Source organism: Nyctibius grandis, chromosome 15, assembly GCF_013368605.1.
Source record: "Nyctibius grandis isolate bNycGra1 chromosome 15, bNycGra1.pri, whole genome shotgun sequence".
NCBI lineage: Eukaryota > Metazoa > Chordata > Aves > Nyctibiiformes > Nyctibiidae > Nyctibius > Nyctibius grandis.
Genome location: NC_090672.1, coordinates 4,113,191 through 4,131,372, shown reverse-complemented (window position 1 = coordinate 4,131,372; position 18,182 = coordinate 4,113,191). Strand labels below are relative to the sequence as shown.

Genomic DNA, 18,182 nt, shown 5'->3' with positions numbered 1-18,182 from the left:
ATTTAATGCTGGACCCACTTTTTCAAACACGCAAACATTTGTCAGGAGCAATTTTTATGTAGTATTTCCCATAGTTCGCAGTTCACCAGTAGATATTCTACCCGTGATAGCATGAAAACTTTAACAGGTGACCACTGGATCAGCATTTCCTTTGTTGTTGTTGTAGTATTTGTATTTACTTAGCCCTTACTGCTGCACACTTCACCTTGGTATATCCCCCTTTGCTCTGCAGACTTGCAGTCATGGTGTTTCTCAAAGCAGCAGTGCTTTGAATCCCGGACACAGGAGTAGGACATCAAAGAGGTGTGAGTCCAACAACCTGCTGTGAGATAATGGGGAAAGCTTGAGCTGCTCAGAGTAACAGTGCTGCTGTTCCTGGCATTTCCTTAGTTTCTGCTGTTACAGACCCCTGGCAGCATCACCTCTGTCTTTGACCCTAATAAGCCAGGTACCATTTGGTATTGACCCTACTGTTTGGGAAATTAATGCCCTGAATTGAAAAAACTTGAGTTTTTTCTTTCATACAGACACTACAAATTTGAGGAGCTGCTTGTGGGTCCTTCTTCCACATTTCCTTCAGTTCACAGAGAGATGAGAGCGTGCTCACAGCTGTCTAAAGTAGCTGAAGTAATCACCCCATGCCGAAGGAAATTTGCAGCAGCTTTGCAAAATTGCCTTTGGCGTCTGTTTTAGTGTTCCTGTAGAACCAGCTAATTCAATTTTTTTTCATCAGTTGATGCAGCATTTTTCAAAACCAGCTAGTCAACATTTTAAAAGATTTTTTATTGCAGTTTCTTTCAGAACTGGGAAGTGCCCAAATATCCATCCATCTTTGCTGTATCATTCTCCCTGAATGGGAATTGCTTTTTTCCCCATGTAGTGCTTGTGCTCCTAATAGTCATATCTTGTCCATCCCTCTAATTACTGCTTTGTTTTCTTTAGTAGCTTAAAATTAATTTAAATGGCATTTTAACACTTCCCTTCTCCAGTTGTTTTTTGTTTAAAGTAGCAGGCATACAGTGATGAACTGTACATTGAAGTTTAATTATTTTGTGATTATATCCACTCATGTATATCCAGGCACAGTTTGCTAATGAAATACAGTTCAGTGTTCCCATTTCTTGTTCAATGGGATCACTTTTTGACAAGTATTTTCTTAGGAAAAAAGATGCAGTTGTTAAATTTGATACAAGAAAGAAAATCGAGAGAGAAATTGTTGGTGTTTCTAGAGGCTGTTGTTTCTACAGACATTATTCATGTATTAAAGACATGCCATCCAGAGAGAGATGTATTCAAATTATGTATCTGGATTTGCAGATGCCAAAAGAAAGCCCTCCAGGGAGCCTTGCATACAGATAGTATTGCTTAAACTGTGGCAGTATATTGCTAGAACTGTGTAAGAGAATTCTTCTTTAAGTTTTTGGAAGCTCTTTTATCTGTAGAAAAACATGATTGACTTCTGCAGTTTTGATGGGGATATAAGCATGAAAGTGAAATTGTGAATGTACTTGTTTCCCAGGCTGATTTTTGTCACTTCCTTATAATACCAGTACCTGTGTTATAAGGCCTTTGTGATAAGATTCTGGGATCTTTATTTGCCTTTACTTCTGTTTTACTGCTCTGCTTTCTCTGTTTTCCCCAATATGATTAAAAAAAACATAAAAGAGGAGCTGTGTTCTGCTGCTGTCCCACTGCAACGGTACCACAGGGTTCCAGTGCTCAGCCTGGGCTTAGGCTCTGCGCAGCTGCATTTCCTCTGGAGCTCCCGCAACAGAATGTCACACAGAGACGTACGTTATAGTGAGGTCTGTGGCTTTTAGGACTTTATGGGCTAAAACATCGTCAGTCCCAAGTTTCTCAGGTTGTCCATTAAATCAGGAAACAATGCTTGATACGTGCGTTTCTAGGAGCTGCCTTGGGTAGGATGGCTCTCCTGTCAGTTGATTTGGGGATTGTGATTTGTTTCATGAACACAGGTAATGCCCCTCTCCTCCCAGAATGAAGCTCTATATTCTGGAGTATAAATGTCATTAAAGAGATCCTGACACTGTCAGTCGAGGATGATTTTCTAGGTCAGTAAGGAGAAACAGAATATTCTCAAGAATACACAGTATATTATTTCCCTTCAGAAACACAGTGAATTCCTGCTGATGGTTTTGTCCAATTCCTGTAACTCCCTGATGTGTTCAAGTTACACGTCAACTGTAACTTTAATAGTCTGGGGTTTAGTTGAGTTTGTTAAATGTTGTCCTGTGTTTTAGTGTCCCTCCCTGTCCCCACCACCCCAAATAAGCCTGATTGATTGAGAAATGAAAGGCACCTTCCCAGGAGGGCTGTCAGCTGCTTTTGTCTTTAATCTCTCTGCCAGGCCTCACGAGATGGCACTTGCAAATTTGGGCATCAGAATCAACAGAAGTGCATTTTCAGTAGTGCATGATTCCATATTTCTTTTTAGGATGCAAACATCTCCATCTTATTTCCTCACTGTCTAATGAAAACTGATATATTGGTGAAATTGATATAATTAACATGACTGATAGGAGGAAAAAAAAAAAGACCTTTTTTGTATACTGTTTTCCTTCATCAAAGGCTCGTGGTCTTGCATTAAATCATTCTGTGCTAGCGGAGAGGCGTGTAGTCGTCACGGTTGTTTTGGATATCTAAGCAGAAATGAGAGGAAAGCCAAGCTGTTTGCATTTCTAGGTTACACTGCAGGATTGTACATACTCTGTCTTTATGATCTGTGCAGTTTGGCGGTGCTGATAGGGTCAGGCTTAAAACACTGCATTGAAGTCGCTCAATATAACAGCTTTACGGGGAATAAAATATCACAACTTACTTGCTTAATGCAAGAATGATGTCAAACATGTCACTTTGGTTTAAGAGCATGCAAAAACTGTACTTAAGTCCCTTTCAAGACTGAGATATTGATGATTACAAGCATTGTTAATTAAGAAGAATTTGTCATATATTAAGACTTCTACCGTGATAAATGTTGCCTGCTCATAGATGGATAGTGATTCTTTTATGGTACTTTCAATACTGTATTTCTTAAGAAATATTTTTTTCTAGTGATAAGTGTTGCTGTAATATTTATAGTTGAGTACTTTAAAAATTAGACACTTAAAAATTTTGCCTTTCAAAATTACTTTTGACTTTTGAACATGATCACTGAGTAATAAATGATATCAGTGTTACTTCTTACATAACCCCCTTGCTTTAATCCTCATTGATTTATATGTGAATGGAATAAAAAAATAAACTGCTACTGACAAAGAAACAGTGTATTAAAATAAAAATTCTTCTTTCTTATCAACTTCAAAATTAGCACATATTAAGAGCCATGCTTTCTTTTCTTTCAGAACACACAACTCCACGCTGTGTCTTTTCTCTAATGATCACTGAATGCTCTTAGACCTTTTCGTTGTATGGTCCTAATTGTTGCTTTGTGCATTTTTTTTATTTAACAGTTGTTCCCGTCATTTTGAAAGCGCTGACATATGACGAGAAGAGGGGGGCATGCAGCGTGGGTTCCAACGTGAGAGATGCAGCGTGCTATGTGTGCTGGGCCTTTGCTCGTGCTTATGATCCTGCAGAACTGATCCCATTTATTAACAAGATTTCAAGGTAAGTTGTGGCAATAAGAAACTGAGCTATTTACAGTTAATTTGTAAAATTTATTCAAAATTAGGAAGGAGCTAGAAGTTAATCTAGTAGTCTAATTCTGTATCTTACAGAATTTAATAATCTAGGACTGTAATGCTCTATCATTTAAAATTAGATATTAACCAAAAGTGCTGCATCCATTCTGGGGAAGAACCTTCATGCTTAAAAAGTAGCTTATGTGTCCCATATAACATGAATGAAATTCATTGATCTCTGTTGTCTCTCTGTTGTTAGCCAAGGAGTGGGTATTTTTGTTTCTTTATGATAATTTTTAATAAAGTTCTTTGAGTCATGCTAGCAGATATGCTGAATATATTAAACAAAGGTAAAGAATTGAATATTAGTGGGATGGCGACATAAACAATACTGTTGCCTTTCTGTGTAATTGTTGAAGTCTAAAATTTCTTCCTGTTGCAGTATGGTGCAGTTTAACTTTTTGAATTGAAATGCATCTAAATACTTCCTCATCAAGTGTGATGCCTTAATTTCTTTGTTTTATCTGTCTTAAGAAAACCAAAGAAAAATTAAAAGAAATTCACTGTAAGAAAATTCAGAGAAAGTAGTGGAGGCTTTGCAGAGGGGGACTGTGTCGTCTGTTGTCTGCTTGATCACCTGCTTCATGGTTAGCTCAGTAAAACACATTCAGGAAGTTTAAGAAGATTTGGAACCTTAGTGCACTAGAGGTAGAAATAACAAACCACTTTAAAATTGGGGAGTTGCTTTACGGAGTCATAAAGAGCAGGAAATATTAGAAGAGAGAAAATTTACAGAAGAAGTTAACTTCTTACCTTTTCAGGTCAACAGTTGTTTCTAACGATCCAGGAGTTTTGGTACTTCATCGGATGGGTATGGTGCAAAGAATGTAGCATGTCTTTATTTGACCAGTTTGTAACTTGCAAGTTGAGCAGGTTAGGTCTAAAAGGATAAACTACACTTCAGCTCTTCTGTAAAGAGCCATTTCAGAGCCTTCTGGTTCTTCCATACAATTTATAATTTTCATTTTGAAATCATCCAGTTCAAAGGTTATTTTGAGTAAATGAGAAGATTACTTCCAGTTTCTAAAACACTGAGCTCTGCACAGTGATTCTGAGTTCTTAGTAACATACCACTTTGAAAAGCTGAGTTTTTATTATAACTAATAGGAGGTTTTGGTTAAAGTTAAAAACACATGAGAGGGTATTTTTCTCTTTTGATACGTTCTGTTTTTATAGAGTACCCCAATCCAGAATGACCACTGTGCTAATCCCTACTGATAGTTGAACGAAGACACATGCAAGTACTTCTTTTTTCAATCAGTGGTTTCTGTTTCAAAAGACTTTCAAAAGTCAAACTTTCAAAACATGCTCATGTAAAAATCTGTTGTACTGCAATGGTGGACTAGAACTTGGTGGAGCTTTGCCCTTAACATGGAGGATATTTCTGCAGATACAAATTGTTTTTTTTTTTTCTTTTTTATTTCTTCTCTTGCTTTTCCTTCTATTTGCTAGTCTTGTGGGATTCCCTCTTCAGCATTTAGTCTTTTTGTTGGCAGCACACTGCCTGACATTTCAAGGTGTCTTTAATGGGTGATTTGCACTGCAAACACAAAGAGGTGGCTTCTAACAGTTTCTTGGCAGACTTTTAGTGCACCCAATGATAGTAGCAACTCAGGCATCTTTGTCTCCATGGGAGGCGTTTTGATGAGTAGTCATTTAGTATTGTCTTCTTCTAAAGGAAAAAAAAAAAGTTTAGACTATACAGTGATTTGTGGTCCTGGATATCTGGTTCTGTTTCTAGGGCCTGCCTTGCTTCCAGGTTGCTGGCAGAATGATTTCAATCACTGTGTGTGTCCATCTCATCCAAACAGCCTTGCTTGGAAACACAGGCTTACTTATTTAGCTCAGCAGGTTCCTAAAGAATGTATGACTACTTCTTTCTTCTCTAAAATTAAATTATTGATATAAAGGTACCTAAAGATGTGTTTGCACGTGAAATAATCATGTGATTACGTCTTGGGTCGTATTCCTGGTTTTAACCTGACCAGCACAGGTAATGGGAGCAATGAAGGCACAGTGTGTTAACAAATGTTTCTTAACAGGCTGTTATTAACAGCTGTGCAGTTACTGCTGTCTTTAAACTCGCAGGAATACTTGCAGCAAGGAAATCTTCAGGACGAGTATAGCCATACCAGTACTAAAGTTTGGTTCAAAACTGGTGCTTTTTGTAGATTTGGTCAGCAGCCTCATGAAAATAAATCCTCTGCTTCCTTCATCTGACTTAGTTGAGCAACTTTAAGGTTTCTTTTAAGGTCTAAGAAGCTTGTTCGTTGTGAAACTTAAAAAAGCCTAAGTGTGAGTGTGTAAGCCTTCTACTTAGCAGAATTCTGATCTGTTTTATTTATCAGAATTTTTCTTCTGTTCATGATGCTTTGAGCAATATATTTCTTTTACTCCTTTCACCCTGCCGTGGTGCAAAACAATGTTGTTCTCCATATGTTAGATGCAAGCTCACCGTTTTGATTTTACATGATTTGTGGTATTTTGTTTTACTGTCACAAAGCTGTTAGTGGGAACTTGTGGCCAGGTATGAAGGATGTTATGTTTCTGAAGAAGCTCCTGTCTTAGCTTTCAGACTGTTCTGGAAACAAATTATTTTTTTCTTTTTAGGAAAATGTCAAGTGAAAATAATTGTTATCTTCTACCTATGGTAGCAATACCAATTAACACTGTGGCTATGCCAGCTACGACATCTTCATTTGTTTGGAATAAGTTGGTGGAGTGGAGAGAAGCACAAGGTGGACAGCGGGGGGGAAGCTGAGAATTGCTCATGATCAGTTGTAAGGTGGTGTGGTTTGTATATGCTTAGTTTTCTAACAAAGCTGCACAGTATTGTAGCAAGTATTAATGCTATATAAAGGCTTTACTTAATCTTTGTAGTTCTGTTGGCCATACCTTTTCGAAATATAATCAGCTCTTGAAGGTGGAATTGCCACTCCAAAGAGAAACAGTGGAAAAAAAATATTCAAATACAGTATGACACACAGTTTCACCTATTGTGTCAGCAAGCTGATAATTACATACAGCTTTTTTTTTAAATCTAGCCTTAGGTGTGTCACTGTTTTACTTAAAGAAGAGTCATACTTCTAGCCACAAGCAAATTGTTGCTACCCTTAAAAAATGCAGAACTCAGCATCTTGAAACAAAGTACATAATATTCATTGTGAGCTGAATTACGCAGCAAAAACATCTGCCTGTATAAGAATACAAACTATTAGATTCTTATAGAAAAATAATAAATTGTTTACCTGAAAGGAAAGCTACTACCTCCTTAAAAAATGTAATGAGTGATTGTGATCCTGAACTGTTTGCTTTGTCTTGGTGCTAGAAATTGCAGATGGTTTATCCTTCGTTCACAGTCTAACACTGCTGTTTAACTGGCTGGAGGAACGCAGCGAACGCTGACCTTGGAGCGTGAGTTGCTGGTTGCCACACTCAGGCTCGACAGGCAAGGCGGTCATCGTGGTAGAGGAAGCGCGCTGGTGGGGACTAGGTGGTGCTGAGTTAAACAGTGAGCTGCTTCGTGCCTTCCTACTTCGTGTCGTGGCCTTTGGCACATGTTAGTGTACCTTGTGGGGAAACTCGCTTGGGTACCAAAATACGGAAGGAGTACGCTACTTAAACTGGGTCCTGCCTCACAGCCCGTTCAAACTGTGGGACCGTAGTTACAAATTAAAGCAGAGGTGCAATTTGGTGGTGGGGAGGTTTTTTTTGCTTTTCTTGCCTGCAAAGTTGTATCATTGTGTAATGGAAAGACATTGATTTCTGTCTTTTCTGTAGTCAAGGGACATAAATATTTCACTTTCGACTAGTGAAAAATCACCTTAAACTCCATAAAATAATATTTTTTTAGTAAAATTTGTGACAATGCTTTAGAAGCAATAGCTGTCTCCATATTCACTGATAGCTGTTTCTTTTCTGCTTTCTTGTGAATGTGCGGTTATTAAGTGATGAAATTGTCAGAATATTGAAGTTGCAAATTTAGATTGCTGTAGGTCACAGATCAGCCCTTTTCCTTCCTGGCCGTACCACTCTTTTAAGGAAAAAAAAGGAAAAAAGATGGAGAGCAATTATTAGAAATACTCTCCTGAAATACTCCTGAGAGTATTTCTAATAGTACTTGCTCTTATTTTTACATGTCAGTATTTTTTCCTATCCATATTTCAACAAGATACATTACTCACATTTGCTTATTTATTTTTTTAAAGTCCAGTTAAACGGGTTTCTAAAACCTTGCCTGATCTATTCAAACTACAGGACCACAAAAAGAATATTCTTGGCCAAGTAGATGAAACTTCACTTTTATTGCAGAATAACCTTACTATGTTTTGAAATACTTGCACATACTGAAGTTGCTATTCAAGCATATCTTTATAAAAGCACTACTTGACCGAGACTTTTTTCTCTCCCAGTCTCTACATGCATGCTCTCTTTTTAAGCTTACCTATAAGGAAAGTTAAACATAATTTAATAACTTGGAAATACAGGTAATTTGATTCCTGCCCCCTTGGGTGTGGAAGTTACTGTCTGTAAAGTGGCAGGTGCACACTGAGAAGCTGAGCTGTTTTGTTTAAAACCTAAACAAAAAATAAAAAGGAAAACATACGTCTACTCTATTATACAATTATAGCGATTAAATTGTTGCTGGCTATCTTAATTATTTGGAACTGTTGGGTAGTCAGAATGTAGTTTCATTTATCTGACATTTGATGGTGTAGGTAATCAATAAATGGATCGTTATTTAGAAAGATCTAATTGCTGTCTCCCGTTCAGCTGAATCCTGACACAAATAGTGTGCACAGTGTAGGAGTGCGGGCGGCTTTGTCTTCCCTGCGGTGGTGCGTTGTTTTTGAAGAGGGGGGGAAAGGAAGGTGTGGCTATGGATGAATGATGTAGCTTGCTCCAGGGCAAGCTTGTCCTGCAGGATTGGGGAAATCTGAAGCATTGCTTTGAGCTACATCTTGTACCATGATGAAATATTGAGAGTAGCTTTTTTCTTTTATGTATTTGAATGTTGCCTTCAGAAGAGAGCTGTATGCCTACTGGGTCTTGCATTTGTGTAAAGTTATTTCCTGCAGGGGCATCTATGCCTTTTTTTTTTCCTTTTAATATCAGCATTTGTAACTCTTATTCTAAGCATTTTTATGCTCTTTTCTACATGTGTATTTGTTTAGATCTCATCATTTTACCCCAAAACTTTGGGATTGGAGTAACACACTGAAGACTGTAGGACGTTGGGTGGCTAGCAGAAAGTGTAAGAGCTCAGTGTGAGCTGGGTTAGAGGGACTGTGAAAGAATGCAGTGTGGAAATGGGAATGGTCACTGTATTTCTCCTTTTCTGCCGATCCTCCTCCTTGCCTAGATAAACAGGAGGAATTAAATCTGAGACTGGAGTCTGAAGGGCTTTTTCCCCTAGTAGTGCTGGCTGAAGCAGCCTCTTCTGCTTGCTCCTTCACCTGCGTTGCTCCTGCAGTTGGGTGTAGCACAGCTGCATGTGGTGAAGTGAATGGGGGAGCTTCTCTGTTTTTAACAAAAAAAGCTAACAAAAGAAGAATTTATTGAGCCTAGATCTATTTTCATTACCCAGCTCCCTGTGTAGCCACTGCAGTTGGGGTACCGGCACAACCGAAGAGGTGTGAAAAGGGCTGTGTGCAACTCTCAAGAGCCTTGGGTCTGACTCTGGTCTCACCTCCTTTTTTAACTTGCTGGGATTGTTCAAAACTGTTTTGCTTGTGATGATTGTTCCGCCTTCCCTTCCCTAATGTATGGTAGGGAGGAGAGCTTTCTGTCCTGTTACCAGTTAGACTTTTCCCTTTTTTGGGCTCAGGAAGGCAATTCTGGTTTTGTGCCAAATTGGCAAGAGGTTTGAGAGTTTGTTTTTTTCCTTCCCGCAGCTTCAGGGTGGTATGCTTGAATTAATAGCAGCAAATTCTCAGAGGTTAGCGATAGGATAAGCTTCTTGCTGCTTGTGGCTAGTATACACTAGAAGTACCTGCTACAGGTGATAAAGGAAATTCAGATTTATTGTCTGGTACCTCTGGTGCTTATAAGGAGAGAGTAACCTGATATTTCTGATACTTCTGTGTTCTGATGTCTGTCACCTGGCTGGCCTCTGCTCTCTGATTCTTTCTGCCTTGTTGGGGGAAGGAAATGAGATCGGTGTCGGGCTGAGGAAGTGAGCTGGTGACATACCTTGAGTCCTTTTAACTTTCCCTGAAGCCAGTTAAGTGAGTACTTGGGAGAGAGGAGAAGGGATAGGGAAGAAGGGGAGAATTATTTGTTGACCGATAGAATTGCTTTTAAAAATCTAGTTGTGTTTATTGTACACTTAACTGCTTGTTGTGCATACAGGCTGAATATACCTCAAGGAACTACAAAGGGTGTTTCATAGAGACTGCAAGATGCAAAGCCATTCTTTGCTCTACCTGCTAGTAGTCAGGTGTGGTACATTTCAGGCAAGTCAAGACATGATTCTTTAACTAGCTTAAAAAAATATCCCACTTTGTTTGACATAAACAGTTTCTTTATGTTAGGAAATCCTGGTGGAGTATCACATAAACTCCCACGACAGAGCAGACAGGTGAAGACACCTTAGACATGTTTCATCTTAGGCATGTTGCTTTCCTTGGTAATCCCTGTGTTACAGCAGACTGTGCCTGCGTTTTCAAATAGGAATGAACTTGAAAAAAATATTTGTTTCATTTGATAAGTTTAAAATACTTCTATTAAAAGGATTAACATAAAACAGAGACTACAGTATGATTTATGAATATAATGGGGTTACGAGGCAATGAAAAAATTCCTGTTTTTTTTTGTTTTGTTTTGTTTTTTTAAATGTGGTATTCAGTTGCAGCACTGAATAACTAAGGTGGCATCACATAGACAGTATGTTGTTTTGCTGGTTTTACTTACACATGTTTGTCTTAAGGTAACAGAAGAATAAGAAAAAATGGAGAAGTACAATTTGATTATAAGCTGAGATATTGGCCAGAAACTCTTGTTGTGTGTAATAATCTGAAACTGTTTTCCATTATAATTAATGAACCACATTTTAAGTCTAAATACGAAATTCGAAGAGTAGTATTTATTCTCCAGTGATGGTCTTTTAACGTTTCCAGTTTGAAAAGACTGTGTAATCTTTCAAATCAGTATGTTAATATTTCATATGTATGTCCTTACACTCATCCCTAAGTGTCCCTTTTGGGCAACTGTCTGAGACAAGACAATGACTTGGAAGGATTTTGGTCCGACCCAGCAGAGCTCTTCTGAAATCCTCTGTAACACTTAACGTCAGGGTACCTTTGACACAGTAAGGGCAGCGCTCTGGATTCGGAGCTTCCTGGCTTGATGAGGGTTTTTGGGGGGTATTTTTTATTTTGTTTTCTCAGAAGAGAACAATATTGAAATATTTTATGACTGACAAAATAATGTTTTATCTTATAGTCCATGTAGTTGGAAATGTCAGGCAGAAATTTGCTTCTTTTTGCTTTCCAGGATGATTTCCAACCAATTCCTTAGTTTTGAATGTTCTCTTCCATAATTAAAAGATTTGTGGGAGCTACTCTTATCATTAAAACTGTATACTTCTGAAATGTCCTTTTAAAATAATTTTTAAGTTTCTCTGTATGCCAGAGAAGAAAATTAGCAAACATAGTATGAAGATGATGTACTTGACCCAGCACTTTTTTCAGCAGTTAGCCATGTGTGCTGCTTCCTAATGGAATGCTTCCCAAACATGTGCTCTTCCACTCACTATCGTTCAGATGACCTCCTTTTGTCTTGTAATCACCTAATGTCTGTGTGGCAGAGAGAGGAATTGCTTATGCAAGTAGCATAAGAAAGCATTAATTGTCTTTAGAACAATTTATTGGGGTTTATTTTAATTTCATTTTTGCTTTCTGTCTCTTATTTTCCTTAATGGAGATAAACTGAAATTACAGAGGCAACATTGATTGTGCATTTCAGTGAATTTTAACACCACAGTATTCTTCACTGTAGGAAACTGATAGCCACTGCCCAGGGAAGTTTGATATTATCAGTGTAATTAATATCTTTATGCTAAAGCAAAGCTATCTTGGATTTATTTTTCAGCCAGTATTTATTTCCTGTTTTGCCTGGAGTCAATAATGTAATGAAGAGTTTCAGAGTTTGAAAGGAATAATTTTCTGCTTAAATGATTCTCCTGAAGTGATGTTTATTTGTCACTGAAGTTAATTGAATGCTGGAGGTGGATTTCTAAAGCTGTAGCCTTCGTGTCCTGGGATATATTCTCTCTCTTCTGTTCTGTAGGACATCTTTCAAAAGGAGTTCTTTTGAGGTAGAAGAACTAAACTGTGCAGGGTTACCAGACTTAGTTTTGTATAATCATGCCTCTGTATCTACAGGTCACCTTTTAAAAAACTGCTTTGCAATTTATCTTGCAGGTCACTTCTTAGCAGGATTTGCATATTGTTTTCTGATTTTTCTTACTTACAGGATGTGATTGTTCTTGTAGAGATAGCTGCAAGTTTCCATTGCTTAACTTCTAGTTTTGCGTAAGCCTTACATAAGACTTGCTTTGCATTTGGCTATGGAGAAACTCTATTTCCGAATTTAATTTAAAATTGCACTGTTTGAGACTCACATTAGAAATGATAGTTATGTCCAAGTTTTAAACTCCTACTATATTTAGAATATAAAACCTTTGTATGCAGTTAAACGTATTTGCATACTCCTTAAATTGCTTTGATACGGTAGGATGGCAGTTGTCTCTTTATGCTATGGAAAGTCCACAGCAAAGCAGAGAAACGAGGAAGTACGTGGTTATTTCAACTCAAATTTTAGTTTAGGCTCGTATTTATAAATCATAAACCCCTTAGAGGAAATGCTGGGTGTTCTGCTTAGAGGCCGAAATGTTGAAATGACGGTGTTATACATTTCTTCTCATATTTTTGGTACTAATACTCAATATTTTATTTCCTCAGTGCATTGGTTATTGCTGCGGTATTTGATCGTGATGTTAATTGCAGAAGAGCTGCTTCTGTAAGTTATCACATTCTAGCTTATATGTTTCTGTTATTTTTGTTTTAATTTAATTTAATAATTTGTAGACTTAGCTATGTAGAACTACAGTATATAAGCAATATATTGTGTTGTGAGGAAAAAGTGCTTTTTTAAATCCTTAGAAATATGGTGTGAATTTAGGTTTTAAACTATATAATCGACAGATCCACATCTTCATTTATGGCCACAGTTCAGAATCTACTGTATTGTTGTCATAATGGTTAAGATAAAGCATCTAAGAAAGAGCTATTTAGCATTTTCTAGTCACAATATCAAAGACAGAAGGGTCATACATAATACACAAACAGTGTAGCTTTTTCAAGTCACCAAGCTGGTAAGTTTTGTGAAGTTATGCTTTTCTAATTGTTCATCAACTGTTACTCTGTAATTGTGGTAAGTTGAAAATTTCTAGAATAATATCTCCCCTTCAAACATATTTTCAGTTACTGTACAAAACTCTTTCAGCAGGACTTGGAATTTTTGAAATAAAGTGATAAATCCATTAGGCAGATACTGTTACCTAGTTAATAGGACTGAGATAAAAGTATATTCTGTGGAACCTTTCTGTAGAAAATACTTACGCTGTTGAGAATTGAAAAGAATGTGATTGTTCTTAACAGAAGGGAATTTATGGAGGAGAGGTTATAGAATTTGAGAAGAAAGAATGGACATCTTATCTTCGAGAACTTAAGTCAGTGTGTTGTATATATTAAACTTGCTTTCTTAGAAAAAAAAGTGTGAGTTGTCTGTTTCAACAGATAAAACAAATTATCTTCTGCAAGTGTAAAAAAAACCCCACCCTATAACTGTATTAACTCAAACTCAGGACCAAACAATGTCTGTCAAAGAACTGTGTGTCTCTGTTCCTAAGAATAAACTTCACTGTGAATGCATTAAAAAAAAAGAAAAAGGCAGTCTTTGCAACATGCAAATTAATCACCAGGTCTGTCTTTTTTGACTGAAATTTTGAAGGCTGGTACATTTATAAGAAGCATTTCTCAGGGATACCTGGGTAGCATCCTTATTTTTTCTAGCTGTACCTCTGCTTGAGAGTTTGAGCTGTTGAATGAAGCTGCAGTATAATTGCTGGGGAAGTGAGTCAATTGCTTGTGTAATCGTATCACAAATCACTTTGTCTAAATCGGTTAAAACCAAAGCATGGAAGCTAAGATGCTGTAGATTGCTGAGTACTGGTATAACATACTCTTCCCATACTGTGTAACTAATGAATACAAGCAACGCTACTTTCCCCCAAACTTCAACTCCTAAGTTTTAGAAACTGTAGAATTTGCTATTCTTGGCTAATTCGAGTCACTATATTCAAATAAAATCCTTAGAGGAAAACAAAGGTAGCTTTGCTTTCCTGAGAACTTCACAAAACATTAAGGAGTGTAGACAATGAAAAGTGGATTATTTCTTTGCTCTATGGGAATTGTGTTAGGAATCAGTGGTAACATACATAAAGAGGAGAATTCTTTTTAACGTGAATGCCACTGCCAGCGTACTGCTTACCGTTAGTGGCTTGATCTAATTGTCGTGTGTAATCTTCAGTATATTTCTACGCTTAAACATAAACCGATAGTTTGACCATGAAGTTCAGTGCTAAACCAGATACAGTTGCTAATGCTATAAGCTTAGTGCAGATTGTACTTCGATATTTCAAATGAGTACAAAATACAGTACATTTTCTTCTCACTTTTCTACTTTAAACCAAGCTTTCGAGTATTGTGCAATTCAGCTATCTCCAGTCAAATTATTTTTTTCATTAGTACATTCTAACTTAGAGCTGGTCAAAATTTGGAGTTGCTGTTTTGATGGACAGTTATGAAAGTACTGAAACCTTTTTTTCTTATTTTAGAAAGGCAGGCAAAGAAATATTTCATGTTTACCAGGCATTACTACAATTTTGAAGAAAAATACCTGGGAGTCCTAATTATTTCCAGTCATTACTACAGTTAAATACATATTTGAATAAACAGCATGTTTTACTAGATTTTCCATCTATTACAATATGCAATATATTATAATGCAGAGAACCAATAAAACAAAACAGCGTATAGAGATATTTTGAACCCTGAGGTTAGAGAGAATAAAACCAGACTGTTCTTTTGAAGCTCCAGAAGCATTCTGAGCTGACTTGTACAACTCTTTCATGAATAATCATTTTAAGGAATAATCACATGAATAAGTGATCTCGGATTGGGCTCCATTCAGCTCTGACATGTTAAAGAGAGGTGTTTTTTTTTCCCTTTGGTTGATATGTTTTAAAATGATGACTTAGAGAATGTTTTAATATTTTTTCATTTTTTTGTGGGAACAGCAAAGTATTCAGGTTACAAGGCTGGTTGGTCATCTTGGTTCTTGAGCAGTACATGTCTGAGCAGGACATTTTGGAAAGAAATTGTAATGCAGTGACTGAACTATTAAATCCCTTGGATATGATAGTTGAGAGCATCATCTTTGCTGAAATGTCTCTATGCTGAGTAAAAGGGTCTCAATAGCATAAAAGGGGATCTAAAGCTAACGTGTAAGTAAAAAGAAATAAATGGTGCAGGGTGACATGGAATGATGTCCTGGCAAATCCTGGCTGGGGACGTAAGGGGGTGACGACGAAGAAAACCCATGTCAGAAGCTGGGCTACAAGATACAGTAAAGAACAAGTGCAGGGCATTGCTACAGCTCCTGCTCCTGTTCTGGGAGGCTGCTTTTTGTGTTGCCCAAGGGTGTATCTCTGCTGCCGCCGCTGCCCATGCAGTTCTGCCCGAGGCGATCCTGAACTGGTTAGCTTGGGGCCGCTGCTGGCAGCGTGGCTGCACCTGCGAGCAGGCTAAGGTGGGCTCCAAAACCCACCAAGGTGGTGGGTGAGCGGTGTAGAGTCAGCCTGTGCTACGTGTCCTGCAGTGGATACGCAGCGAGCGGGAGCTGAACTAGCCTGGGCAAGTCTACAGGAACTGCAGTTATCCTAAACAGCCATAACCTCAGAAGCGCACTAAGAGACTCTGGATTCCTCAGGGCTTGCTTCACCTGTGTTGTGTGAGTGCTTGCTCCATGTGTAGGGTACGATACCTTGGTGAGCTAACTCAAGCTTTTGGTTTTATGGGTGGATTACCACATGCGTACTGTATGTAGGAAATACAGAAGCTCTGTCAAAGTTCTTGTGACATTTTCAGTACAGAGTAGGTCTTCCCCTCTATGTTAAATAGCAGTTAACTGTCAGGTGACCAAGTGCTGTCCATCGCTGGAGATTTGTATTTGTAGATAGAGTGACGTTCCCGAAGAGAAGTGTCCAGATAATGATGATCTCTCCTCTCTGAAAAGAGTTAAAATGTACAGTTTGTATTAGTACTTATGATTGTATATTCTTTTAAGGAACAACAACAACAACAAAAAAGGCTTTTTTGAAAAAGGGGGAAAATTGAAGTAGGTTTTATTCTATATACCATATAAGCAGAAAGAGTAACTTTATGGTTGTATTAGTTGCATTTTTCAAGATTTTGAGTTTATTTAATGCAAACCACAAGAAATCTACATGAATTTTGTCACCAGGTTTTATAATTTCATTGTTTTATCATGCTTTCAGATGTGTATCTTTCAAATAAGTATTGCATTCTCAATATTTTTTGTCTGAAGCTTTCATTGACTAAGAACTTTGCCTACGATTAGCAAATTATGTTGGAGTAGTCAGACAAAAGTGAGCTGTCTCGGTTTCTGTTGTCTACAGGTATTGACTTTCAATTTGAGTGTGAAGCCTTGTGTCACTACTCAAAAGCACTCTTGTGGGTGTGACTAGTTTAATAAACTCGCATTCTTAAACTGCTGTCATGCAACATACAGCTTTAAGAGCACCAGAACATAGAGACGCAGAAACAAAAAAGCCCTCTGGGCTTGTTCTACTGACAAAGCTTACTTTATTTAAAAAAGAAAAGCCATGGGTCATTTATATTGTTGTGTGTTTTGAATTCATCATCTGGTGTTTATCAAAAAGCAAACCTGACTTGTTTTGGTATGTTTGTTCTCTGTTCCTTAGGCTGCCTTCCAGGAGAATGTTGGGAGACAGGTATGGTAACTTTCCTGAATCTTCATTCATTGGTGCCTTGGAGGTTACTGTAAACGTGTAGTACCTAAAGTCAAAATTAGACGCTGTGGCTTTGGAGGAATTGAGTAAAAGGATGTCACAAAATAATTATTCTCATTATCAGCAAACAAGTTCTTGAGGAATATTTTTCTGAGATGTGAGTTTTATTTTAATAGTCTAGTTTTGGAAGAAAATGAGCTTTCTGGTAATAGTCATTTTGAAAAGCAAAATCAGCATGTAGGGTGGCCATTGTACACCTTGCAAACTGCAACGCTCTTAAAGCAGGAACAGTGCAATTTTTTGGTTATTTTTTTGTTTCGTTGACTTTCCAGTTTTTAATAGAAGTAGAACAGTTGAAGTGTGCTGCACAATCTTTGCTGTGGTTGGTGATACAACAATGAACTAGGCTTAAGAGTCTTCGACTCAATATTTGGTTTTGGCTGTTGTACCGTAACGCCACCATCTAGATATTTTGAGAAATATGTTACTTTTGGAGGTACCTAAGTGCTTTGAAAAAAAGTATCGTGGTATGCTCCTATGTAACTTAAAATGCTCAGACAACTTTGATTTGCAACCTTGGAGGAGAAGCGAGTAGGGTAAAGACTTGGATTTCAAAGTTTCCTGATTTCTCATCAGGAATTAATAAAGCTGAATATGCAACTTAGAGGAAAAAAAAAGGGGTGAATTCTTGTGACAGAGCGGGGCATGTGAGCATGGTTAAAGCAAATTTTGTTGTGAATAGGCCATTCTTTAAGGGATCTTTGTTAAAATGCCGTCTAGCTTCCCCTGATATCATTCTGAAGATCTCTGGGTTATGAGCCGGGATATTATTCCTTTACAGCTATAGGTATTAAGCAGCAAGTCCGGAACTCGTATATATTTCTAGATAGAATTAGGTTAATAGCAGAGAAAGGGTGCAGGAAGACTAGGAGGAAGAGGGTAGGTATTTTTGGTGACCTGACCCAACTAGGTCTGTGATAAGTAGAAGCCAGCATGGGTATTCCCTGGGCCTATAGCTACTGCCCTGGAGAGGTTAGTCATCACACAGCAACTCAGCCTGATTCCACTTCATGACGTACCAAATTGAAGTAAACACCTTACTGTGACTTGAGTTCCAGGTGAGATAGGGCTCCTGGGTGCTGCAGATTTCGAAATACTTCCATGTAGCAAAAGTTTTGTGGAGTTTTTTATTCCTTAATCAGAAGGGCACACTCTGAGTTAGTTTACAATCAGAAAGTTTGCTTATTGGTTCTGCTTTGACTCAAGATTCAAATTTGTCAGTGTTGGCAGAACACACAATTTTAGCTTATATGTCGGCATGTCAAGGAGGAGTTTGCAGTGAAATAGTAAGTTTTCATGACATG

The 18,182-nt window shown here is 37.8% G+C and overlaps 1 protein-coding gene across 2 annotated transcripts in view; it reads left to right on the top strand.

Moving 5' to 3' along the window:
- Positions 1–18,182, top strand: part of TBCD (tubulin folding cofactor D) — a 129,019-nt gene that overhangs the window by 51,928 nt on the left and 58,909 nt on the right. For both annotated transcript variants that reach the window (XM_068413043.1, XM_068413044.1), the window contains exons 15-17: positions 3,471–3,627; positions 12,665–12,722; positions 16,771–16,800. In XM_068413043.1, coding sequence (XP_068269144.1) covers positions 3,471–3,627; positions 12,665–12,722; positions 16,771–16,800 — 245 coding nt within the window. The remainder of the gene's footprint in view (positions 1–3,470; positions 3,628–12,664; positions 12,723–16,770; positions 16,801–18,182) is intronic.